Raw genomic sequence first — 13,740 nt, 5'->3', positions numbered from 1 at the left:
CCAGCACTTGGAACTGATGATGGATTATAACTAAACTAATTTTTTCTTTGTGGAATTTGCATTTGTAATAGGATACAGGGTGTGCAAAATAGACTGTGCTGTAAACTCCAAAGTGGTTATACACTATTAAGCAGTCCATCTAGGTAAACTGACATGTGATAATTTGTTGAGAGAGAGAGAGGGCTGGTGGTGGTGGTGGGGGGTGGGGAGTGATGGTGAGTTCATGTTTGTTAGTCCTGCAGCTTAGAGTAAAAATAAAGGTCTTAAAAAGTAAATCATTAACCATTACAACTAAAAGTGAATAAATCATTTATATGTACTACTTCTTCTTTACAGACTATAAGTACAGTATTAAAAAAAATTCAGCTTCTATCAGAGAAAGTCTTGGTTGAGGCACATCAGCTCTGCAATAAATTATCAAAAGGTTTTTTTCAAAAAACACACGGCAAAAGAAAATTATAAGCAACAAAAAGATGTTTATTTATTATCAGAGTTCTGTCGACATCTAGCCTCTAACTAAGAAGTTGTTGTGTAATCCATGTGCAATAGTGTGAAAATCAATATATCAAAAATCAGACATGAAAATTTCACTATGCACACAATATACATATATTTTACATATAATTCAAGAGCATTAACACAGTTTATATTATTGGAACATCCCCTTTCTTGCCCAAGAACATTGAAAGAAATACCCAAGAATGTCCACCCTGATATTAGAGGTTTGTTCAGTGTCTCAGTTAGATGAATCTATACTACAACATTGTGAGCTCTTAACTATACAGAATAATGAGGAGTTTAAAAAGAGGAAGAAACAAGTGGTAAAGGCCATGAAGCTGTATAGAATTTGATTTTGAAGCAAGTTAGCAAGCGAGCAAAATAAGTTGGCACAAGTGGATTAATAAAGCAAATTTCATAACTACTGAACAAAACAGAGAGTCTTTGAATTCCATGAGTGCTTTTGGTTGTGATCACTTCAATACTGTGAATTCAGTCCTGTGGCGAGGACACGTAACCTGAATCCACTTGGTCCTTGTTGTTTCACGTTGGTTTACACCATGTGCATCACTCACTCTCTGTTGCTTGCTTGAATTTCCAGGACCCACACCTGCTTATGCGGATCATGGTCTTGCAGTGTGCTGAGGGTGAGCAGGTACATCCTTAAAACTTTTAGGAATTAAAAGAATAGGAGAAGATTAAGTTATTGTTCATTTTATTTCAGATAATTCATCTACAAGATAGCCAAGCATATGCAGTTCAGGTTCAAGCCTAATACAAAATTCAACAGCCAACTGATCAAAATGATCAGGAGAAAATACTTGGTTAAAAATTACAGCGGTTTAGCAGTTACAGAAATACTTGAACCAGCCTGCAAGGCACAATTGATGATGCCAGTGTCAAAAACACTGCACACACATTTTTTCCTATTCCAATGTTTGATGTGATGTGTCATGAGGCACTGACTGCTGGTACATGATTACATAATTGCATGAATGAGTATGCATACACGTGTTCCTAATAAAGTGCTCAATTAATGTATATTTAGATACTTCATGATACCTTAGATACCAACAATGTCAACTATTCTGCAATAATATTTTACTGCTGCTAGTTAGCAAAACAAACAAACAAACAAAAATAATTTGTATTTTTACATTTTTTACACAAGGCCAAGTACTAATTATGGTAAATGGGTGCGACTGTGTGTGTTTGTGTGTGCACGTGTATTAGTGAACCAAACGGCACACTCACATTTTTGAGGAATTCTTCAGCAACTATTCGTGCCCTTGCATTGACTGACAGCTTCATCTCGCTGATTTCCTTATCAATTTCCTCCATAAAATGGATGACAAAATCCACCAACTTGTGCTTATACATCTGCTCTGTGTGAAAGTTAGTGATGAGGAAACTGATATCATAGCCCTAAAGCAAAAAACAAGAAGAGGTTATAGTGAAAAAAAACTTGATTATTTCAGCACTGGAAAAAATTAGGAGAACACTCCATATTTTTTCTTAAATAAGTATCTCTACATGTATGGCAGCCATATGATTCCAGTGTGTGCTGAATTCCAACACAGGCACACCTCATTCTGATTAATGAAGTACTAATTATGTGATCACCTGAACCAAAGCTTATTTAACAAGGAAAAGTATAAAAACTGGGGTAAGCATCTTCTCTGATGAGTCAAATTTTTAGCTTTGCCCAACACCTGCTTCTTTAATGATTAAACAGAGACCTTGAGAGACATACAAGCTGCAGCATCTCGCACACATTGTGAAATTTGGTGGAGGATCTGTAATAATCTGGGGGTTCTTCAGCAAGGCTGAAATTGTGCACATTTGTCTTTTTAATGGCACATTTTTCCAACAGGACAATGCTTCATGCCACACACCCTTGTCAATCAAGGTGTGGATGGAGACCACCAGATTAAGACCCTGTGGCCAGCTGAGACTTGAACCCCAGTGTAAAGGAAGACTGATGATCACAAACTTGTTTTCTTTGCATTATTTAAGGTCTGAAAACCGCATCTTTTGTTAATTTGACCAGTTGTCATTTTTCTGCAAATAATTGCTCTAAATCAGTGATTCATTAACCCCCAGTCAATTGGTACCGGGCCGCACAGAAAGAGTATATAACTTACATTTTTTCTGTTTTATTTGTAATCGAATTCGGAACGATGTTTTATATAAAAAAATTACCGGATTCTCTCCGCAACATCTGTCTATGACTCACTCTTGATGCATGTCATGATGCCTCGGTCACATGTCTTACCTTCATCTGCTACCTTTTTAAAGGGGCTGCTCCCCCAAGCGAGCAGAATGAACAAAAAACAACACAGTGGATTCATGTTTATTATATTTAAAAAAAAAACAGTTTTTATGCCGGTCGTATCATTTTATTTTGCTGTATTTATCCGCCATACCTTAAAGGCCAGTCTGTAAAAATATTGTCTTACATTGAACCGGTCCGTGGTGCAAAAAAAGGTTAGGGACCGCTGGTCTAAATGACAATATATTTATATTGGTCACTTTTTCAAAGGTGTGTGTGTCTGTCTGTTTATACTGAATTATATAAAAATAAAATAATCTGTCTGTTCAGCATAAACAAATTTGCCTTTGTGCATCTCCCTTCCGTGTAGATGCACACAGGTACCTAAAAAGGTAAATCTACATGATTGGTGAGCATAAGATTACATCCAACAGTGTGCTTTGCTTCTCTCTTTATACGTTATACATCTCTTACCTCCACTGCTTTTCTCCTCAGAATGAAAAAGTTCTCAGCTCTCATCATCATAAAGCGCATAAACTTGTGGCAGAGAATCTTCTCGATTTCATCAGCCTAGAAAAGACCAATTAGAGCAGTCAACATTCACAGTTTCAGTCAAAGTTTCACTCAGTCAAAGTTTCACAGCCTCTGACACTCTGCCCATGGGATCTTGAACAGACATGTTTATGTATGTTTATTTTTTTTATTTTTTTTGACCATACTTATCGACAAAATGTTTAAGACTAACATTAAAATCATTAAGGCCTTGTTTGAATTAGAGGTTATTTTATAGAACACATTATTGTGGTATTGTGGTCTCAGCAATAAAACTTTAGCCTGAATGCATGAGATGTTTCCTACAGATTAACGCTACTTCAAAAAGCCAAGAACAAATAAAAGCCTCTGAGAAAAGAAGACTGATGTGTGATAAATAAATACCTGCTTTACTGCAATGCTGACACGAACAGAGTTGATTGAACCTTCTATAAGGACCTTCTCTTTGTCATTTCTGCTAATTACAACCGGCTGAAGCAACAATTCCTTACTGCTCCTGTTGTGTCATCACACATAATGACAAACACACAGCCAGTCAGTGGGGCTCAATAAAATACTATATGTATTATCATATATTGTTCAGAAGTAAAATTATTTAAAATGACAAAGAGAAATGACAGGAAAGGGCCACTATGCTGTGGGCATGATTTGTTTTATGTAGAAAGTTATTAACATACATAATATAAAAGTGCTAAAATACTAAACTAAGCTTAGGTGGAAGCTCTAAGTTAAAAGCATACTTACCGGACTTCAACCTCAGGTTTGTTATGGCGCTCAACCACCTGGGAGGAGAAGTTTTCCAGGCAGAGAGCTGCCTGTAGTGTTGCTCGTACTGCATTAAGGTACGGACGCAGTGTCGCTGTCTGCAGTGACACACAGAAACATGACACATGTTGAGGAAGTCAGCAAAGACCACAGTGTTGACAACCCAACTACTTTGGTTAGCTCCTACCAAATATACAGCTCACTTATGGCGAGCCTACACCAGGAGTTTGTCTGCTTATTCTTGCATGTGTACAGGCCTGAACCTGTACACAAATTCCTGAAATACCAAATCAACTGTGCTAAATCCACACACATTTCACAACGTCAGGTCTCAGATGCACCCGTCAATCAGAAAGTGAACTGTATTAAAGCAAAGTCAGAAACTACAACTTTGACTCAAATGTATACGATAATGCATTTAAGGTGTTACCTAAATATTAGTCTGTTGAAAACGGTCAGTGGAACCAATAACATTTACACAAACTCTGCTGTTACATGCAAACAGAGCACCACCTTGTGGAGAATCTCCATCTTTCTAAATAGGAAGCAAGTCCATTATTTCATGGTCTACTCTGAATTGCCTTAGGCGTGAATTAAGTGTGTGTCCTTCCAAAATTCACAAGATTGTCTCTGGATTTCATAACAACCCTAACCAGGTTAAATCAGTTACTGAACATGCATGAATGAATAATTGGTCAATTGTAAGTGTAAATACTTAATCAGTAACTGACAATTATTTAAACTTAATGACATTTTTATCTGGTCCTCATATGAACCTGTGCTATGTAGACTAAATCTTAAACACTTGAGGGCAAATGCAATAAGTCTAGCCTAGGCTCCCAGATATGACAATATAATATCAATATCATCATGCACTTTTCTAGGTATGGTAAGGAGTCAGTAATTGTATTGTAACTCACTTTAGAGATGATTGTTCCATTACATGATTTACAAGTATTTAAACAAGACGATATTTAACTTATTTGACCGGAAATGCATATCAACTCTCTAGTGGCCCAGTTCTGCAAAATACTGGTGCTGCTGGAGTTTACCGTCTCAGATCCTGGTGCAATATGGATCTTGAGATATGAAGTTATTTGTGATGCAGGATGTACGCGACCACAAAAATACATATATATGTGTGTGTATGTATGTGTGTGTGTGTGTGTGTGTGTGTGCATGTGTATGCATGTATGATAAAGTAAGCAGATAATCATGCACATCTTGCTGTGATCATTTCCAAAAAAAAATCAGACTTGGGTGTGGATGATGTTCGCTAGGCAGCTAACCGCTAGTGTGATGGTCAAATGTATACTTCGAATACAAAAACATATATACGCATTTAAAAAAACAATACATGTATTTTTTTATTTAGTTTACAATAAATAATTTGTTGCAATGTGAATTTCTTACCATTTCTCTTTATCCGGCTCTTGTCTGAAAGCGGAAATGCTACAAAGAGCGAACCACTTCCGTGTTCCTCGTCGTTCTATGGGCGGTACCACTAACAGGTTATCATGAGGGGTGTCCAGAAAGCCCCCCAAAAAATGATCAGGTCGAACCATACCATTTAGAAGTACATTATTTACCTGTAGTATTTATTTACAAAATGTATAGCAACGTTTACTCACATCACTCTCATCTATCTATCTGCTAATTTTTCACTTTTTTAAATGCTTAGGATCAATTATTTTTTACAATTTGTTATTTTGTTGTTTTTATACTTTGTTTGAAGAGAATTTCGCCCTGCTTTTCACGTCAATATAATATAATATAATATAATATAATATAATATAATAGTATGAATATGTACATCTGAGGTTTTTTTGCGTTTATACGAATACCAACTGCATAAAGACATCAAAGATTAAATATGAAAAACCACCTTGCAGAAGAAACAGGCCTTTTTTTCTTTTTAACATTTTATTATTTTTAAAAAATAAGCAATTCATCTTACTAGTGGTACAAGAGAAATGATAACACGTGCATTTTTTATATATACATTTCGTAACACCAGTAAAACAGTGAAAAATAACTTCAATGCTATGCAGATCCTTCTTAATGCTATTTATGCATAAGGCTTATTTACAGGCATCGGGATGCTTATAGTAAGTAAGTAAAATACTGTTGGTTTAAAGCATGAAGACCACAAATATCTCAAGGCTTCTTAGCAGTCTTTTTGGTCTGTTTGGCTTTCTTGGGCTTGCTCGGCTTCTTGGTAGGAGCCGCTGAGGTTTTAGCCGCTTTTTTCGGCTTGCTGGTTTTCTTGGCAGCTGGAGTCACCTTCTTCACCCCGCTGACGGTCTTCTTCACCCCGCTGACGCTCTTTTTCTTTTCAGCGGCTTTCTTGGCTGGCTTTTTAGCAGACTTCTTCTCAGCGCTCTTCTTGGTTTCAGTGCTCTTCTTGGTTTCAGTGCTCTTCTTGGTTTCAGCGCTCTTCTTGGTGCTGGAGGTGAATTTCTTCTTGTTGAGTTTGAAGGAGCCGTTAGCGCCGAGCCCCTTCACCTGCACCAGGGTGTCATTCTGCAGCAGCGCCCGGATGGAGTAACGCAGGTAAACGCGCCCGTGCTGCTGATCGAACCAGCTCACCTTCTTCGCCTCGTTGTAGATCTTAAAAAGAGACGAGCCGTTTCTCTCACCCAGGGTTTTGATAGCATCGATCACCAGCTGGCTGTACTTTCCGGGTCCTTTGCCCTTCTTCTTTTTCTTCGGTTTCTCTGTAGATGCAGGTTTCGCTTTACTGGCGGGTTTATTCTTTTTGGCCGCCGGTTTTGCTTGTGCTTCGGGTGCAGCTTCTGGAGCAGGCTCCTCAGCCTGGGTAGACATGGTTTAGCGAGATGTGATGCAATGCGAGATGCTCTCTGATTCCGCGCAGACTTCGCTATGAAGATGATCAGGGTTTATGAGCGACGCGCGGACGTGATTGAGAACAACAACACTGGCAGCAGGTGCATGCTTCGAGTTGTGTTTTTTGCTCACACTTTGAGATCTGCTATATCGCACATTGTCGTCTAAATCGCATTCATATCGCTCTGCACTGCAAGTGCAAACAATGCCCGATTTAGTGCAATGCGGAAAGACCAGGGGAGCCACGACACTCGGAGAAATACTGAGAAACACGAGATCTCACTCCGCGCTTAGCATGTAGGAGCGGGTAGGGGAGGCAACTTAGAGCACCAAATGTTATAAAACTGTACAAAGACTCACAGTGTTTGAGACCTACGACCAACCTCAGATGTGTAAATGACCAAACCAATGGTTCGTGTGAAACAATTCAGCGACGATATTCAAAATATATTTGGTTTAATTTCCCTAAACAAGCACATAAAACGCCATCACGTGGCCATGTCGCTTCCTGTAGTGTTTTGAAAACATGGGCGGTTCCACAAGAGGCCTATTGGGCTGCTTTACTTCCTAATAGACTACACTTTTGCATGGACATTCTGTTTCTTTTTTGGTTTTGTAAACCAGATTAAATCCTATTAGGTTAATAAGAATAGGCGCTCAATCCTCCACCACCACAGTAACATAATACAAAAATAAATAAATAATAAGTCAATAAATAATAATAATATATATATACAACCCCTGGCAAAAAGTATGGAATCACCCCTCTCAGAAGATGTTCATTCAAATGTTTAATTGTGTAGAAAAAAAAACAAGCACATATATGCCACAAAACAATTTTCACTCAACAATCCAAACTTCTGGCTGTATAAAACACTTAAAACAAAACAACAAAGAAAGATAACTATAGTCAATTACAACTGTTTTTACAGATCAAACAGAGGAAAATCTGAGGAAAATTATATGGAATCACCAAATAAAAACACTACTAGTACTTTGTTGCACCACCTTTGGCTATGATAACAGCCTGAATATTTGGTGATGAGGCATGGATTTAACTAATGACAAACAGTATACTTCATCAATCTGTCTCCAGCTTTGTCTTATTGCAGTTGCCAGATCAGCCTTGCAGGTTGGAGCCTTGTCGTGGACCATTTTCTTTAATTTCCACTACAGATTTTCAATTGGATTGAGGTCCGGACTATTTGCAGGCCATGCCATTGACATTATATGTCTTTCCTGTAGGAATGTTTTCACAGATTTTGCCCTATGGCACAATGCCTTATCATCCTGAAAAATGATGCTACCATCACCAAACATCCTTTCAATTGATGGAATAAGAAAAGTGTCCAAAATCTCAACATAAACTTGTGCATTTATAAAAGATGTAATAACTGTCATCTCTCCCATACCTTTACCTGACATACAAGCCCATATCATTAATAATTGTGGAAATTTGCATGTTTTCTTCAGGCAGTTGTCTTTATAAATTTAATTGAAACGGCACCAAACAAAAGTTCCAGCATCATCACCCTGCCCAATGCAGATTCGTGATTCATCACTGAATATAACTCTCATCCACAACCTTTCCATTTGATTTGTACTTGGTCCAGATTTTAGACACAGCTGACTGGGAACAACCAACATCTTTTGCAACATTCCGTGAAGATTTACCTTCTTCGAGAAGTTTGATAATCCTCTCCTTTGTTTCAACTGACATCTCTCGTGTTGGAGCCATGAGTTATGTCAATCATCTTGGTTCAACACATCAGTAATGTGTGAAAGCACTCTTTTTTAACTGCAGACTAATTAGCAGTTGTAATCAGATACAGGTGTTTGTTTTAGAAATGCAAAGTGCATGGTGATTCTATATAATTTTCCTCAGATTTGTGTGATTCCATATTTTTTTCCTCTGTTTGATCTGTAAAAACAGTTGTAGTTGACTATAGTTATCTTTCTTTGTTTTTTTTTTTAAGTGTTTTATACAGCCAGAAGTTTGGATTGTTGAGTGGAAATTGTTTTGTGGCATATATGTGCTTGTTTTTTTTTCTAGACAATTAAACATTTGAATGAACATCTTCTGAGAGGGGTGATTCCGTACTTTTTGCCAGGGTTGTATATATATATATATATATATATATATATATATATATATATATATATATATATATATATATATATATACATATACACACAACCCTGGCAAAAGTACGGAATCACCCTCTCAGAAGATGTTCATTCAAATGTTGATTCCATACTTTTGCCAGGGTTGTGTATATATATATATATATATATATATATATATATATACACACAACCCTGGCAAAAGTATGGAATCACCCCTCTCAAAAGATGTTCATTCAAATGTCAGCATTATATGAATGCTGTAGGAAGGAAAAGGAAATAAATGCAAAAAGGCATCTTTGTTTGTGTTTGGTGAGGAAAGTGGAAGAACAGTTTAACAGGAGAATAAGTACCATTTGGAAAAAAGTAAACATCTTCAAGGACAAATTGTTTTGGTGGCTGTGCTCAGACTTGAATTTGGTACTGTGGGGCTGTGATGGAATTTCTGTGCCACCACGTAATCCATCCCTCCCACCCTTTTTCAATGTAATTATTTGATTTTGCTAGAACCATCTATCTCTTGTGGTGAATGTTCATTGGATTTTCCTATGGTAATGGATGACCAATGAGTTGTGTGCAATCTTGATATAGCTTTGCTCTAACAAGGCATAAATATAGTTTAATAAACATAACAAAAAAACTTTAAGTTCCTGGGGACTGAGAACAAAGAAAAACAAATACAAAGATACTTGATTTGTTTGCATTTTATTTAAAATATTCCTTTTATTTAAAAATTCCATTATTTTGGCATACACTGTATATACATAGATTCTGTGTGTGTGTGTGTGTGTGTGTGTGTGTGTGTGTGTGTGTGTGTGTGTGTGTTTATTAAAAAAAAATTCAAAAAAGACTGTGCAAATCTATGTTTGTTTAACAGAGCTTGTTAGTGTCTATGTACACAGGTGCTAGCAGCTGCACTGTGATCCCGAGGAGTTGGAGCCGTCATTCCTCTCCAACTTAATCTGATCTGGAAATTCATTATAGAGTTCTACCTCTGTTTCCTAGACAGAGAGAGACAGAGAGAGAGAGATATAGTGACATATATTAGTAAATGTACATCGAGAGAGAGAGAGAGAGATAGTGACATATATTAGTAAATGAACATCGAGAGAGAGAGAGAGAGAGAGAGATAGTGACATATATTAGTAAATGTACATCGAGAGAGAGAGAGATATAGTGACATATATTAGTAAATGTACATCGAGAGAGAGAGAGAGTGACATATATTAGTAAATGAACATCGAGAGAGAGAGATAGTGACATATATTAGTAAATGTACATCGACAAACAAATCAGTGGGCAGTGGAATATAATAAAAGGGCATCTTACTAACCTGTTTAAGAGCATTTCGTGCAATGGTTTGAAAGGCTTGTTCAACATTGATAGCCTCTTTTGCACTGGTCTCGAAGTAAGGAATGTTGTTTTTACTCTGACACCATGCCTGTGCTCGCTTTGTTGTCACCTGAAAGACAAGAATAAAACAAACATAGTAGAATAAAAAAAAAATTCTTAACCAACCAACAATAAGTACTCATAACAAGATTATTGCCATCTTGCACATTTTAAAATCTGTTTACAAAATGTTACCAATTAATTTGTAGTGAGATGGTAATACACAATGTTTTGTGTTGTTTGGTAAAGAACAGTTTTGTATTTTTGTTATTGACTTGGATCTACATTAGGGCAAATTATACTAGGTAAAAACCTTGGACACTGTTTAGACAAAGGGGGTATTTGTAATTATTACAAAGACCTTTTTAATATCACAAACAATATCCATTGGGCTTGTGTGTTACTTGCCTGTCTGTTTTCCAGGTCGATCTTGTTGCCTAAGACCAGAAAAGGAAAGTTGTCTGGGTCACGAGGACTGGCCTGAATCAAAAACTCATCTCTCCAGGAGTCCAGGGTCTTAAATGTGTTTGGAGCAGTAACATCAAATACCATCACACAACAGTCTGCACCCCGATAAAATGCCACCCCCAGAGACTGAAACCTTTCCTGTCCAGCTGTGTCCCAAATCTGACAGAAGAAAATAAAACTGTCAATATAATTTCTAATATACATTTGCTGACTCAGACAGACAAACCAGATACAGGTTCTTTTTTGTGCTTTGAATAAGTAACATAGTAACTGAGTTTTATATGACATGTTTATGTACATTATATGGGCAAAAGCTTTCCTTTAGATTTTGCAATGTGGCTGTGGGAATTTGCTCATTTTTCCAATTCTCATTTGCTTGAACTCTGCAGACATGATTCAGCATTTCCAGTTTGTCCATAATATTTAGTTGTGTTGAGGGTAAATCTTCCACACCAACCTTGGCAAACATTGTGTACAGTGTCATTGTCATGCATGTGTATATTTATCCAGATGGCTTGTGGTCACATGGCCTTATGGAAAGAGCTCACATGACCAGTAGTCTTTGCTACAGACTGCTTGCCAGCATTGTGCCTGTAGCATTTATTTATTAAGGAGTTTATTTGAATTGGTTTGAAGCCAGTGATTTATGAATTGCATTATAAGTTTAAATACCTCTCCCTCTAAAAATAAGAATTTTCTGTCCACATTTAGTGACACATTATCAGATCTCTAGCTGGCAAGCTATAACATGTCCAGTATTCATGGCTTGTGACACAGGTTACATACATGTTATTATCATGAAACTGTTTTTGCCACTCGTCCAAGATTATAATTAAGAATACCATGACAAAGACACTGGGTAAAGATGAGCATATACCACACTGATATTTGTCAATATATTTTTCTTTGCCCAGTAAATTCTTACTTATAGGCTGATCAAATGATCAGTGTTAATCAAACGAGAGTGTATTTCTATCAGAATACCTGCAAAGTAACAAGTCGGTCCTCAATCATCACCTCCTTTGTAAGAAAGTCAGCTCCTATTGTAGCTTTGTACTGATTGCTGAATTTCTTGTTAACATACTGGTTCATTAAAGATGTCTTTCCAACACTACAATGAAGGAGAAAGAGAGATCGAGAGAGCGAGAGAGAGCACAACAAATAGAGAAGTGAAAGAGGAAACAGGACTTTCCAACATTTAGAGTGTAATATGTAAGTCTTAAATCTTGCACCAGACCAGAAGTTAAAAAACTGTAAAAAAATAGTTTACTTGATAATAAAAAATACAGCAGGAAAATTAGTAAATCACCTTATTCCTAAAAATATATATCTCTTTATCTCACACACTTACCCTGAGTCCCCAAGTATGATGACTTTTAGAAGAACCTTCTTTCTGGATGCCATACTACCTGGTGACACATTAAGAACGTCTGATTTAATGCCACACCAAGACTTTGCTCGAGACTCTAGAGATCAATGTTCAAACGTTTATTTCAGAGTGAGCAACCCTGGTGTGTTAACATAAAGATAGTACGATCCGCGTGCGCTCTCTCTCTCTCTCTTTCACTCTCTCTCTCTCACACACACACACAGACCAAAAACTTGTTTTGGTCTGACCTATGAGCTCTGCCTGTAGCTCCCAATGCACAGCCTGGAGTACATTTACAAAACAAAGGCATACAGGTTAACTGTCAGAGATGTCCAAACCTGTCTCTTTTGGTTTTATCTCCTCTTCAAGAGCAGATTATTTCCCCAGGCCCTAAAAGGACTTAAAGTACTGGGATGATGTCCAATTGCAATACACGTGTCTCGCTTGAAACTAGTGTCAAATAAAAAGCTGCTAAATTCGCCTGGCTTTAATCATTTGTATTTGTATCTTAATTCTTGTTCGCTCTCCTTCCGTCTTTCACTTCCTCCTGGAGTCCCCGCGTGACAACCTCGGTGACGTGCACGCGCATGCCTTTTGCTTTTGTCTCTTGCTTCCACTTTGTCAGGGAGGAGGAGTTGGATCATATTAGACTCCAACCCTTTTACTTTTGCAGTGAGAGATATATATATGTGTCCTGATCTGACCTACAGGTAGGGCCAATGTGGGATTTAAAAAAAATGAACTGGAGGGGAAGGGACAGAGGATTTCCGAGTTAAAAACTCAAAAGATTACAAGAAAAAACTAAAAGTTTTGTGTTTAAAACTGTAGATTTTTTTTGTCTATCAAGGAAGACAAAATCTTCGTCTTCTTCCGACTTCTCCCATTAGGGGTCGCCATAGCGGACCATCTGTCTCCATACCCCCCTGTCCTCTACATCTATCTCTTTCAAAACAACTACCTGCATGTCTTCCCTCACCACACCCATTAACCTCCTCATTGCACTTAATCTTTTCCTTTTTCCTGGCGGCTCCATCCTCAGCATTTTCCTACCGATATACCCCATGTCCCTCCTCCAACCCAGCCATTAGGGTTGCACAAGCCAGTGCACTCTTAGTGCCGGTCCCAAGCCCGGATAAATTGGGAGGGTTACGTTAGGAAAGGCATCCAGCGTAAAACATGTGCCAAATCAAATATGCGGATAACGAATCAAAAATTCATACCGGATCAGTCGAGGCCCGAGTTACCAACAACTGCCACAGGTATCGTTAGCCAACAGGGTACCAGCGGAAATTGGGCTACTGTTGGTCGAAGGAAGAGACCAAGGAGACCAAGTGGAAAGGGAGTAAGTCCAGGAATATTGAAGGGGTCTTTAACTCTTTTATCATGGTGTGAATGGAAAGAGAAATGGTGAAGGGGTGATTCTGAAGGAAGAATACAGTAAGAGTGTAGTGGA

General features: G+C 37.7%; 3 protein-coding genes across 3 annotated transcripts; all 3 read right to left on the bottom strand.

The window, feature by feature from the left end:
- Positions 1 to 456: 456 nt before the first annotated feature.
- Positions 457 to 5,644, bottom strand: arpc4 (actin related protein 2/3 complex, subunit 4). The gene is made up of 6 exons (XM_046860323.1): positions 5,501 to 5,644; positions 4,067 to 4,185; positions 3,707 to 3,818; positions 3,245 to 3,340; positions 1,753 to 1,923; positions 457 to 1,167 (listed from the first exon to the last, which is right to left on the bottom strand). The coding sequence occupies exons 1-6, from the start codon at positions 5,501 to 5,503 to the stop codon at positions 1,162 to 1,164; spliced, it is 507 nt and encodes a 168-aa protein (XP_046716279.1). The 5' UTR covers positions 5,504 to 5,644; the 3' UTR covers positions 457 to 1,161.
- Positions 5,645 to 5,991: 347 nt separating this feature from the next.
- On the bottom strand, positions 5,992 to 7,386 carry LOC124387061 (histone H1.10). Its single transcript, XM_046851157.1, has one exon. It carries the CDS (start codon positions 6,911 to 6,913, stop codon positions 6,245 to 6,247), a length of 669 nt encoding a protein of 222 aa, XP_046707113.1. The 5' UTR covers positions 6,914 to 7,386; the 3' UTR covers positions 5,992 to 6,244.
- A 2,450-nt stretch (positions 7,387 to 9,836) lies between these two features.
- LOC124392944 (ras-related protein rab7-like) lies at positions 9,837 to 12,881 on the bottom strand. The gene is made up of 6 exons (XM_046860650.1): positions 12,626 to 12,881; positions 12,270 to 12,327; positions 11,903 to 12,029; positions 10,859 to 11,077; positions 10,392 to 10,520; positions 9,837 to 10,059 (listed from the first exon to the last, which is right to left on the bottom strand). Exons 2-6 carry the CDS (start codon positions 12,320 to 12,322, stop codon positions 9,964 to 9,966), a joined length of 624 nt encoding a protein of 207 aa, XP_046716606.1. The 5' UTR covers positions 12,323 to 12,327; positions 12,626 to 12,881; the 3' UTR covers positions 9,837 to 9,963.
- Positions 12,882 to 13,740: the final 859 nt, after the last annotated feature.

The sequence above is a fragment of the Silurus meridionalis genome, chromosome 1, assembly GCF_014805685.1.
Source record: "Silurus meridionalis isolate SWU-2019-XX chromosome 1, ASM1480568v1, whole genome shotgun sequence".
NCBI classification, from domain to species: domain Eukaryota; kingdom Metazoa; phylum Chordata; class Actinopteri; order Siluriformes; family Siluridae; genus Silurus; species Silurus meridionalis.
The sequence above is the reverse complement of the archived record's forward strand: the minus strand, read 5'-3'. Positions and strand labels throughout refer to the sequence as shown.